This window comes from Mus caroli, chromosome 5 (assembly GCF_900094665.2).
Source record: "Mus caroli chromosome 5, CAROLI_EIJ_v1.1, whole genome shotgun sequence".
NCBI lineage: Eukaryota > Metazoa > Chordata > Mammalia > Rodentia > Muridae > Mus > Mus caroli.
In genome coordinates, this window is record NC_034574.1 from 59,775,825 (window position 1) to 59,788,750 (window position 12,926).

The 12,926-nt window shown below is 42.9% G+C and overlaps 1 protein-coding gene across 14 annotated transcripts in view; it reads right to left on the reverse strand.

The window, feature by feature from the left end:
* Positions 1-12,926, reverse strand: part of Apbb2 (amyloid beta precursor protein binding family B member 2) — a 326,762-nt gene that overhangs the window by 162,651 nt on the left and 151,185 nt on the right. For 13 of the 14 annotated variants that reach the window (XM_021162015.2, XM_029477234.1, XM_029477232.1 and 10 more), the window contains one exon: positions 1,531-1,599. In XM_021162015.2, the coding sequence (XP_021017674.1) occupies positions 1,531-1,549 (19 nt within the window). In that variant the 5' untranslated portion in view covers positions 1,550-1,599. Of the gene's footprint in view, positions 1-1,490; positions 1,600-12,926 lie in introns of those variants that run through there. The other variant, XM_029477233.1, reaches the window with a different exon arrangement.

The window sequence follows — 12,926 nt, forward strand, 5'->3', positions numbered from 1 at the left end:
AAGACAGCTGCAACCCAGAGAAGTCCCACCCCATCACGGGTGACAATCTATAGGCTGTATCACAGAGCCCTTACCTCAAGTACCCTCCAAGACCATACAGATGCAAGGCAGCAGGGGGTGAGGTGGCAGAACCCCAGGAGGGTGCACATTGACCCTCCATTCTCTGCATCCCTGGACAGTGTCAACAATCCCATTAGGACTACCTAAAATATCTATTTTATTTTTATTTGTTTGTTTATTTGTTTATGTATTTGGTTTTTCAAGACAGGGTTTCTCTCTATATCCTTGGATGCTCTGGAACTCACACTGTAGACCAGGCTGTCCTCAAACTCACAGAAATCTGTCTGCCTCTGCCTTCTGAGGCCTGGGATTAAAGGCAAGCACTATCACCACCCAGCTTTAAGATGACTTAAGTATTTGTCATGTGTATTTACATATATATTTATTTAAAACCTGCTCCCTCTTCACACCAAGGCAGCATCCTTAGGGGCCTCTGAGAATCGTCCCTAACCTTCCGGCTCTCCTGCACAGGCTGTGTTAGCACACTTCCCCACCGGCTTTTCTTAGTAAAAGTGGAATTCATTCTAATTCCAGGGATCCCCATGCCCTCTTCTGACTTTGCAGGCAACAGGTACACATGTGGTATACATACATACATACATACATCATACATGTAAGCAAACATATACACATAAAATAAAAATAAATGAATCTAAAAAAAATTAAATTTCTTGACCTTTATATACTAACGTGGAGCTCAGTGTTCACTTTATTTTTTTGAACCTCTTTGTGGAAACATAATGCGGAGTTTTATGTAACAGAGGAAGAGGTTTGAGACTATTTAATGATAAGGTTAACTTTAGAATTAGTTAGACACCATGGTTAAGTCTAACGAGTTTAGAAACTCAGACTGGTACCCGTCCAGGGAAACAGGAGCTGTGTGGCGTTTGCCACTTAGTCCCAGAATTTAATGCAAAGGTCATTCATTGCAACTGTTTATTCCTTATATCACTGTGAGGTCAAGAATTAAACCCCATCCCACACTGTGTGCAGAATAGCATTTGCCATGATACAAAGAGGGACATGCATTAAAACCAATGCAGCCTTCGTTAGGCCTGGAAGTAATCAGATTTAGGTTCACGGAGACTCCTCATTTGGAGAACTAGTCTTGATAAACCCTATGGTTGGAAACGCAGTTTACAAAGACTCAACAGCAATACCATCTCCTCTGCCCACAGGGCGAAAGTCAACATACAAGCCGGGTGGTGAAAATTGAGCTTAAACTTCCTGCCACAATCAACAATAATATTTCACACGACATCCACAGTAAATAACAACACACGTGTGGTTAACTCAAATGACCTTTAATTTTTTTAAAATACTTTTTCTATTATATAGAACAATGAGAATTTTAAAGTGCTATTTTAGTAAAACATGAGTTCAACTAAAAGAACCATCGATCGCACACATTATCGAGCTTTGACATGCACCTGTCTCTGTGTGTTGAAGTATAAAATAATCACATCTGACCTGGAAGTACTTCTGACATGGATCGTTGGACGTCAGCAATGGTGCAGGAAACCGGTTATAATTTGAGATCTAAAACAGAAAAAAAAAATCATTTCAGATATCAGAATATCAAATTACAAAGCATAAAGGGAAATAGGTTTAGGACTAAAATGCCTTCCAATTACAGTTGAAAGTAAAAAAAAAAAAAGGTAGATTATGTATAAACGTCTGCTGTATAACTGTTCATACTCCCTTTCATTTGAATTCCAATTGCTATATAACTGCATTTCCACATTAAGGTCTCTGCCCACCCCAGGCATATCTGCCTGTCTCAAGCTTCCAGTATATTTTCTTGTCAAGCAGACACACAAAGCAGAAGTCCCTAAGGAGAAGAAAAAAAAAATCTAGTGAATTGTGCCTTATAAAATTTAAAACTTGTTTGAAAACAAAAGGGGGGTAAAAATTATGGTAAAAATTATTTTAAAGATTTGACAAAAATTATCGCTATTCTATATAGAAAGGGCTCCTTGAAGTTGTTAAGAAACATATGAACAAATTTGCAGAAAAGTGAGCCAAAGATGGAGATAAAAGCGAGACAAACACAAGCGTGCAGTAGACAGAAAGAGATCTGTCCGAAGTCAATAAATGGCGACGTCAGCGACAGTGGCTCTGCTGCGTGAGACTTCGAGGACTGAGAAGAGCGAGACGATAAAGCGAGGCAAGGACACGGGAAATCAGAAATGTCAATCTTCCTGGTGGGATCAAAGGTCGACAAACTTTTTGGCAGGCTGCTTACAAACATCTGAGGAACTGTTAGGTGACTGGACCCCTCTGCTGGACCAGTCCACGCCTAAGATTCCATGGGTAATCTCACAGGGCACCTTTTTCAATGGCCATGAAAACTCAGTTTGATGATGCTGTGCTTGGGTGGTGTACATCCCAACAGGGCAAAGTGCTGCCAACAGGGAAATCTTAGTGGATATGGGTGAGCGGATAGGAAAATGCATTAAGGTGTATCACTGAGGAATGAATATTATGTACCACACCATGGACTGATCTAACTTGAGTAAAACACTAATTTATTATTTATTTATTTATTTCATATTACCTGGTGCTGGGGTGGGGGCAGAAGCTGACGTTAAGTGCCCTCCACTGCTGTTTTCTGTTTTCCCTCGTGAGACAGGTTCTCATCTCTCACACAGAGGGCTCAACAACTCACTAGACTGGCCGGCCAGTGAGCTCCAGGGGCTGGCCTTCATCTCTGTTGCCTCTCCCTGTCTATTTCCCATCCTCAACAGCCTGCTGCCAATGCTAGGGTTACAGACATGCATAATCATGTCTGGCGTTAACATAGGTGTTAGGAATCTCAATCCAGATCCTCCAGCTTGTGCATACTTTCATAGACCGTTTTCCTAAATAGGGGCTGAAGAGACTGCTCGGTAAGCGAAGTACTTGCCATAAAAGCATGAGAAACTGCTTTGCGCCCCTAAACCCACAAACAAACAAAGGCTGGGCATTATGGGGTATGCTTTAATGCCTGTGCTGGTAAAGACAAAAGAACCTTGGCCAGCCACCCTAGCCGAACTATCAAGCCCCAGTTCCAAATGGACCCTGCCTGACAAAACAAAAGTATGCAGTTTTTAAAGGAAAGATTGTTAAGGCTGACCACTGGCCTAAACACACACATACACAAATACTTCATCTATTATGTAAAGTACAATTTGAAGAGAAACTTGTGTGTGTCAGGACAAGGGGTCAGGGGTCAGGAGAGGAAGAAGTAGCCCCAGGGATGCTGGCCAAGATGAAGATGCACTTCTTGACTGATGTGGAAATCCATCAAGTTGTGTCCCTGGGAGCTGTGTCCTCAGGTGTGCACATTTCTGTGTGCAGCAGTTCCATGAAATGTTACATGCTGGAGGGTTTCTAAAGTGCATGGAAATTGGAAAAACCTCTTACCTCCTAAGACTCTCACATTCTAATCTACCCTTTTCCAAACTAGTAGCCTTTAGTGGGCATGCCTTCCAACTTTACGATTTCGATAATGACCTGACACCTGGTCCGCTGGCCCACCGTGCATTCCTAATTATGTCTCCACATGCTGTGGAGCAGGCTCATTACCCCTTCATAATTGAAGGGGTGGGTTTGTTTGGCTGTCCTGAAACACAGGGAGACACCTCTTCTGCACCCAACCGTCTCTGCTCTGAGTTTCTATCGGCTCCTTAAAGCATTTTGCAATTCCATCTCTGTCTGCAGCATGCCTTACATGACATGCACAAAGAAGAGGCAATAGATACTTCAGGACAATGAACACAGACAGAGCAATACAGGAAGCCAAGGAGAGACTCGGGTGCCTAAGTGTTTCCTGCACACTTTTATTGTAGAGGACCCCTAAAATAAAATACTTTCCATCCCTCTGACCTCAACATCTTTCATACAGGTAAAGAGCAGATATTCTTCTAGTGAGTGCTGTTAGCTACACAGTATCTATTACAAATTCTGAGCTTACCCTGCACTGCAACCATATATGATTATTACTATTTAGTCGATGCTTGTTCTTATATTACTATGTATTGTACAGTCCCTACTTGTCTTAGGCTGGCAACTATATATTACCCATTACACGCTGCACACTTGCCTGAGCTGTGCATTATACATACATCAGGGGTTCCTCTAGTGAATAAAAGTATTTCTTTTTCTTTCAGAACATGCAGCTCATAGGAAACGGGGTATTAACATGAAAGTGCTTAAGCCAGGAGGTATGTGTGTTCTGGAGGCAAAGAACCCAGCTCTGGGACATAACGAGGGAAAGAAGAGATAGCAAATGTAACACCCAGGAGAGCAAAGACGAACTGTGAGGCAGGAACAACATTTAGCAGAGAAAACATTTATCCAACCCCATTATGAGCAAGACATCCCTGACCTTGAAATTAAAACATAAAATTATGAACTATTTTTCCTTGGTGATGCACAGGTGGTGCACACCCATATGTTTACATATTTGAATACTTGGTCTCCAGCTGGTGGAACTGTCAGGGACGGCTTAGGAGGTGTGTCCTCATCAGCGAAGGTATGCTAATGGTGACAGACTTTTGAGGTTTCAAAAGCCCACCCCTTTCCAGTTAATTCTCTAGTGTTCCCTCTCTGCTTCATGCTTGTGGATCAGATGTAAGCTCTCAGGGTCAGCACCACGCCTGCCATGCTCCCCACCATGATGGTCATAAACTCACCCTCTGGAACTGTATGCCTCAATAAACTATTTCTTCTACAAGCTGCCTTGGTCACGGCATTTCTTCACGCCAATAGAAAAGTGACTAAGGCAGAGAATGAACGGACGGAACACCATGGTTTCTGAAGGGCCTCGATAACATAGACCAACTGTGGTGACAGCATCTTGAGAAGTTACAAGAGCAGCACGCAGACACACTACTTTATGTGTGTAGTTTAAGAACAGTCTTCAGCTGTAGTGCACAACAGGCCAGCTGCTGGCAGCAACACAGCTATTCAAAGCTCATAACGTGACCAGTGCAACTTAAAAACTGAATTTTTAATTTTATTAAGCTATAATAAATCTAGATATAATTTCATAGTTGATATCTGACCCTCAGTGGGAAATGTTTAATTAAGTTTGTGACTTTATGTATAGATGAGTCTAATTTTTCAAATATACTTTATGAAGTCTGAACACACACGGGGTACTGCCAATCAGGGTTTTGCAGCTGAGTCCAGAGCTGTTGAGTGTACAATACCCTAAGCTAAAGGAAATTGTTTAACTTCACCTTGATTTTAATGTGCTACTGGGGATTTCAAACAACCGATGTGGGCTGTGTGACATTTCTTTTGAAGAAAACAGGTAATCAAAATATTACAATTAAAGACCGGCAGAAATGCCACCTCAGCAGTAATGTGATGGATTTTGCCAACACTCACTGCAGGTGCCTAGCTTTCCTTAAAATCATACTGAGGTTTTACACACACACACACACACACACACACACACACACACACACACAGAGTCATTTAGGTATTAGTGCCAAACCACTCCAAGTTTTGCATTAAGAATATAGTTGTGAGGGCTGGGAAGATGGCTCTGTCAGCATAAGAACCTAGGTTTCTGTCTCCAGCACCCAAGCAAAGAGCCACCAGGCAACAGTGGAATGTACGGGGACAGGAGGATCCCTGGGCGTAGCCAGCCAAGCCTAATGAGAAAGCCCCGGGCCTGTCTCTAAAAGCACAGGGACAGGTCCTGATGAACCACACTGAAGTTGCTCTCTGACCTTCCCATGCATGAACACACACACACACACACACACACGCATGCACACAGAGGGTTGTGACTCTCAGATGAAGCATTAAGGCCCTGAAGACAAACAATTTAGCAACAGCATTTTCCCCTCAAAGAATTTTCAAGTGCATCATTAATGAAGCTCCATGGTCCTGACATGATGGTGCTGATGCTATTACCCAAGGCTAAGTTAAAGCCAGTAGGACCATAAAGAGAGTCGGCTACAGAGATTATAAAGCACTATCACAAACATACACTGGTGAGTGACTTAATGAATGCATGGATGACCCAATTACCTTAATGCTTATTATATACATTACATAGTACATAAGTAGTTTATACTTTTAAATGACTCAAAAGAAAAATGAAACACTGAATTAAAAAAAAAGACAGAATTCTTCTTTACCTGTTCCCCCTCCCCCAAATACAGACAAACAGGTCTGATCTTTCCCCTCTGAACTCACTCTGTTGTCTCTCCTGTCCACTCACTTCAAACACTGCTAGGGTTTAGATATAAACTGTGTTCCCCAAGTGTCCATCCAAGCCTTGATCGTCAGGCTGGAACTGCTGGTAGGTAGTGGATCCTTTGGGAAATGGAATCCAGTGGAAGTTCTTTAGATTGCTGAAAGTATTTCTCTGTTCTGGTTAGGTTTTTGTTTGTATCCATTTGACACAAGCTAGAGTCATTTGGGAAGATGGACTCTCCGCTGAGAAACTGACCACCGCATTGATTATCATTAATCAATGATTGATGTGGGAGCTCAGATCACTGTGGGTGGTGCCAACCCTAGGCAAATAGTCCTGGAGTATAAGAAGGCAGGCTGAGCAAGCCATGAGAGCAAGCCAATAGGTAGCATTCTTCCATGGCCTCTGCTTCAGTTCTTGCCTTGAGTTACTATCCCTCGGTGATGGACTTTTAAGAGGAAATAAACTCTTCATTTCTTAAGTTGCTTTTGGTTATAGTGTTTAACCACCAAAACAGAAACATTACCCTAAGACATTATCCTATAACCTTTCGGTACTTCTAGCTAGAGGGTAATTATAGAAGCCTGAGCCTGGCCCCTGACCAGTTATCTCTCTGCTTCTGGTTAAAAATGCAACCACTTGGTGATTCCCACAACCACTCTCCCCACTGCTAGCCACTGTAATGTGACTTTGTTAGTTTTCTGCCACTGTAACAAAACACTTGAGACATTTAACTTATAAACAAGAAAGGCCTGTTTTGACTCATTTTCAGTTCAGAGCTGTTTTCCCTCATGCTTTGGGACCTATGGCAAGGCAGGACAACAGGACTGATGTGTAGTGGAGTAAAACTGCTCACCTTGAGGCAAGGATGGTGACAGAAGAGACTGGAGAACTACAAGCCCCTCTGAAAGCACAAAAGTGAATAAAATCTCCCACTAAGCCCTCACTTCCAAACACCCCAAGGGCTTGGTACCAAGGAACCAGGGGCCATTCGAGATTAAAACTGCAGCTGTGAGTCAGCTCTCAAAAGAATGGAGAACTCAAAAGTATGAGCTAAACTCGTTTTCTTTGTGCTAGCCGACTCTGGCACTGTGGTGCCACAGCTGAAGAACACTCTACGTCTCTCCGGCCTCTATCCAACACTCCATCTCTTCCCAGAGCCACACTCACTCCCTTACCCCCAAACCTCAGAAACTACATTCTTTAGACCACGGACAATCTCGAATCTTTTACTATTCCCAAGTACCTGCTTTCCTAGAGCATGTCGCCATGTCCCCAGAACAATCCTGTCAGATCTCACATCTCTCCCCGCCCAAGACCTTATAAGACTTTATAACGATTCCTTTACTTTCTTGAAGGAAATTTTAACTTACCAACACACAAAAACTAATTTTTAAAAAGGGAAAAAAATAAAGTAGGGATTCATCTCAAAGGACAAACTGTCAGGCACAGGAGCACCAAGGGTCCTGAGGAAAAGCCACCAGAGGCTCAGCTATGTGCAGAATCCCTGTTCTTACCACTCCTGTCCATCAGACTGAGGACTGCATACTTCTCTGTCGACTCAGACAGGATGCTAGGCACTAGAGTCATTAACACTGGCTTCAAAATGCTAGTCAATTCTGAGGAAAGCCCCCCAAATAGTCAGGACAATTACATTTTATTTAGAAGCTTTGACTTCTGGAATCCCTAGTGTATATTATGATGGTAAGCAATAACTTACGCTCAGGATTTCTAGGCATGGGTATCTATAAAGACACTTGTGAATGTGCTCCGGAGTACATTGTAGTCCTGGATACTGTGACACACAGATCTTTCCAGTCCACCACAAAATAGCAACAAAAATTGAGCAATGAGTCCCGTTCTTTACCCCCTAAGGAGATTCTCTACTTTGAAAATCAAGACCTCATTCCTTGGCTTTGACTTATAACTTGGGTCCTTTATGGTGGTGTCTGGTATTTGTCAGGGGTCCAAATGTCTTCAATCTGACAGTCTCTCTGAAGATCAAATGGGCAGTCATGTGTTGCTTGCTTGCTTCCTTGCTTTCGTGGCTTGTACAGTTTAAGCACTAATAAATGACAACTGCTACTAATGTTGCCAACATCTTAATCCTACATGATCTGTTTTCTCATCTGGGCTGCAAACTTTCTGAAGAAAATCCAAGTGTTCTGGAAAACTCTGTACACCCAACATAAGCACCCTATAAGCCTTGATGGGTCCAGGCCTTCCTTCCTTCCCTGCCCTGTCCTAATTTTTTGTGACAATGTTCACAAATAATAAAATGAGTTCAATTTTTAATGAAAAATTTCTTCTGACGTTATTGAAATAATCACCATCTTATGCTGTCAAGTAAGAAGAGATGGTCTGTCAAAAAAAAAAAAACTGTATCAATCTACAACTGAACTTGAAAACCTGCAAGCTTATGTTAGGTGAGGAATGCTTTTAGACACTGGATGCCAGGATTAAACCTTTCTACGGATAATACTGTTCTATACATCTACAAACACACAATGAGTCAATCTTCAGGATTTTCAATATTTTCTCCTAAGAGCTCCATCTCCATTTCAAGGTCTATAAAATGGAGAGCAGCTACATCAAATGACCAGATAAAAGCACTCGTGTGCCACTGACAGCACCCTTACATCTGTCAGTCCCTCTGACAAGGGCGATCCCATGTCTCACTTCTAACAGCCTGGCACGAGAGGTCCTGCGACGATGTCACTACTACAGACTGAGAAGCAGACACGGTTAAATAGCCTGGCAGACGTCCCACCAAAGGAGGTCCTGGGCCATTATCGTGCCTTGGACCTGTTCACCCCTGACACAGGCTCCTGGCCACAGTGCCACACGCCTCAGGACTTTGTGCACGAACTTGGCTCCGCCTGAAGTAGTTAATGCTGCCAGATAACTCTTGACACATTGTCAAGTTCTTTTGGAGTTGATATCTAACATCTTCAAATACAGGCAAGTGGAAACAGCTGCCGGAAAGCAAAACCTGAGGTCCTTTTCCTTACAGCTCGGGGGAAAACAAAACAATACAATCGAGAGGAAGTACATGAAATTGTATCTGACTCTGGAGGTGGCTTTTAAAGTCAGAAAATGAGCAAAACTCAACTTTAACCTACATGTTCAGGACAATACACAATGTTAATTAGGCGACTAGTGTGTGTTTACTTTTTTTGATGTGCACATAATGAAAAGAATTTAATAAGCACATATACAAGCGGAATTCCATCCCAACTTACTTTATTTCTATAGGGGAAAGAGTCAAAGTGCACACACTGAATTCACCTCCAACGCTGTGCTCTATAGGAAGTGACTTGAATTTTACATTCTGTGGAACATTAATTATAATCACTGATACACTTTTGCCATCTACATACCTAAGTACACTATATTTGCTGTAACGCACTGTTTTGGGGAGAGTCTAAATTGATCACTTACTAAGGTAAAAACAGTAAAATCTGCAGCTCTCCTAAGGCTCCCTATAGGGACCAATCCGACATCTTGATTTTCTTGCCTTACACACAACCCAATAATATAGAATCTAGTCTGTATCTTCCTCATTCAGCCTTCTGCAAGAAAGATTCCAAAACCAATCCTAAGAATAGCGTCAGAGAATGTTACACACAGCCCGGGAGAAGGGTGCTCTGTCTGAGATGTCTCTCTGGGGAAAACAAAAACCAGAAAAGAAATACTCAATAGAGACCATTACATATAGGCTTCTTTTCCACGTAAGGGTTACTTTTGTAAATGCACCAAAAATCTTAAGAGAAAGTGAAAGAATTATGCTTCCTTCATTCGAGTACCTGATCCTTACTTTTCATATCTCAAAAGCACTGTAACTGTGGCTTACAAATAACAGCAATGCTTTATGCTTCAAGCAAGTACCACTTCTAAATGCACTGCCGGGTTCATGGCCAACTGACTGCACCGACACACCCATCACCAGGTGCCTGTACCCTCACCCTCTCTCCTCACCGTGCAGCCTCTCTCGACTGGCTCTGCCCTCAGCTCTGCGCCTTTGTTCGGTTAACTGGATGTTACCAAACAGAAGGACAAAGGTCCTCATGACAGAGAGCAGGCCCATTTCCAATCCCCAGGGTCTCTGCTACTGTCATGAGAACACGTACAGGCTGGCCGGCCAGAAACGTGTTAGAGATTCTAATAAGATGGCTGAGATCTCTTGGTCAAGGTCATATGATGTTAGCCTAGGCAGACCAAAGAGAGGTCATGTCAGGGCATGCTGCAAAGATGACTACCTCTGCATCCAAGGCTGACTTACACACAGTGAGCAGGGTGGACTCCCCGAAGACTCACTGAGCGTCTGAAGATGCTGGTGACATCTTGATAGTGTGAGCAACTGGATGTCAAAAGGCTTCCATCTACATTGTGAAGGAGAGAGACAGTGGTACTCTGATTACACCCGGAGCAACCAGCTATGATTGTACAGGAAGAGCTGCTGGGGTTAGAGCTGAGTTGATGTAGAAGAGAGAGGATGTGACGTGAAACATTTTACTGAGATTCAAGTCCTGCCCAGGTTCCCAGGGGCTGGCTTGGTCGATACGGATGCATTAGCCTATTCTGTCGTGTCACCCACGCATTGCTGCCATTTATGCTGTGCAAAACAGAACACACTGGGAGAGGACATTCTAACTGTATGTAATAAGGACATATGCACATCATTATAACCATTAGGCTAGCTGGCCAGTGAGACCTAGGGCTCCACCTGTCTCTGTCTCCCTGGCACGGGGATTACAAACGGACAGTGCCATCCATGCCCAGCCTTTTGAGGTTGAATCTGGAGATCAAACTCAGGTCTTCATGTTTGGATAGCAAAGGCTTTACTGCTCTATCTTCTCACCCAAATGATAAAGTCTGCCCCAGTGAGACAGAACGTGACTAAGAAATCACACAAATAACTTTTAAAGCAAATGTTCTTACAGAATTACTGCCCAGACCTCAACAAGACTTCACCAGCTACCCCAGAAGGCCTGTGCTCTGCACCTCTCCCCCGACAAAGAAACTCCCAAATTGATGGTAATCATGGACTTATATTTCTTTACCAAAGGAGACAACACAGGTGAATGCTGCCCATTTGAAAACTCTGATGTATGTTTATCAACAGTTAATCCGTACACTCTCACAGTTAATCCCTACACTCTCCCACCCTTTGTGTGTCATGACCACTTTCCGTTGAAGACTGGGTCATAGGAACTGAGGCATCTCCACAGTTGTGGCTTGGCTGTTGTGTGTTCAGCATATCCCCTCGACCTCTAAGTTCCTTCCACAGGCAGCTACAGCCAGAGGCTTAGAGCACCTGAGATCCAGCCCACTTGGAGGCATGGTGCTCCTTCAGGAAACAAGACATCCAGTTTCCACTCATTTCCAAGGCTAAGCCACTGTGTTGGTTGATCCACAAACTGCTTTCCACTTTGCTCATCCTGTCTTCACTTTCTGGGTGGAAATGGTTCAGGACATATCCCCCCTTATGTAGTACTTTGTTTTCCAACAGTTGTCAGCTAAGGAGCCAGGACGAGTCCTTGACTAAAGACAATCTAAGGTGTCTCCATCAACCTCGGAAGGTAAACAATATATATCTGATTCATGTTACCAAGACCTCATGGATTTAAACACTCAAGCCTTAGCACTCCATCAGTGGCAGCCTCTTTATGTTCACTTCTGAGTTTGATATGCCCCTACAGGCTGTGACAGAACTCCTGACCCCAGAGCTGTTTACAGTGCTTCTTACTGACAGCAATGGCACCCAAAGCTCACTGGTTAGGCAGTTTCTTAGGATGAGTTCGGAGGAACGGCCTCCTGCTTGACTTTTTCGGAGTCATAGTCAACTTCTGCGTCTTCTGAAATAATACATTTTAATGTTTAATGATTTTTGTTTTGAGCATCTATTTTTGGAGTGTTTTTATTGTCTCCGGGGACATGTTACTCCAATTTTATTCAGTTTTCTTTAAGATGTATTTTTATTGTTTGAAACTACTTAGTACACATAGGCGTGTGTCTGCACATGCGTGCAGGTGCTCGAGGATAAGTCCTTGGATGTCTTGGAGCTTGAGTTATACACACTAATGTGGATTCTGGGAACTGAACGTGGGTCCTCTCGAAAAGCAGGCAGTGCTCTTAACCACGGAGCATTCTTCCAGCCCTATGGCAATTCAAACAATCTGTCTAATGTCTCTTCTCTCACCGTGAAGTCAGGGACTATGTGTATCAATAGATTCCTAGTACCTGGCACACAGTAGGCACTCAATTAAGATTTGCTAAAGGAATGACTAGAAAAATATGATAAGATTTAGATAAATATTCCCTAATGCTTCAGGTGCTACTGACTCACATAATATCTTAAACAAAGATTAGGAATGCATTTTCAAATTAATAACAAATCATTTCACTTCTGATTTTCTTTCTCTTTTTTTGAGACAAGGTTTAATTATATAGCCTGCACCAGACTCAATGTCACGACAGTTCTCCTGCCTCAGCTTCCCATGTGTTACAGTTTACAAATGTGCACCATCGTACCAGTTATTTAGCTCATTATTAAGAGCTAATTAAGAAGAGACAAGTACTTAAAGCTACACGTGTACACACCTTATATGTTTTAACAACTGAAGAAGCCCCGCCCTCTTTGTCCTGCCTGCCTCACCCATCGCACGTG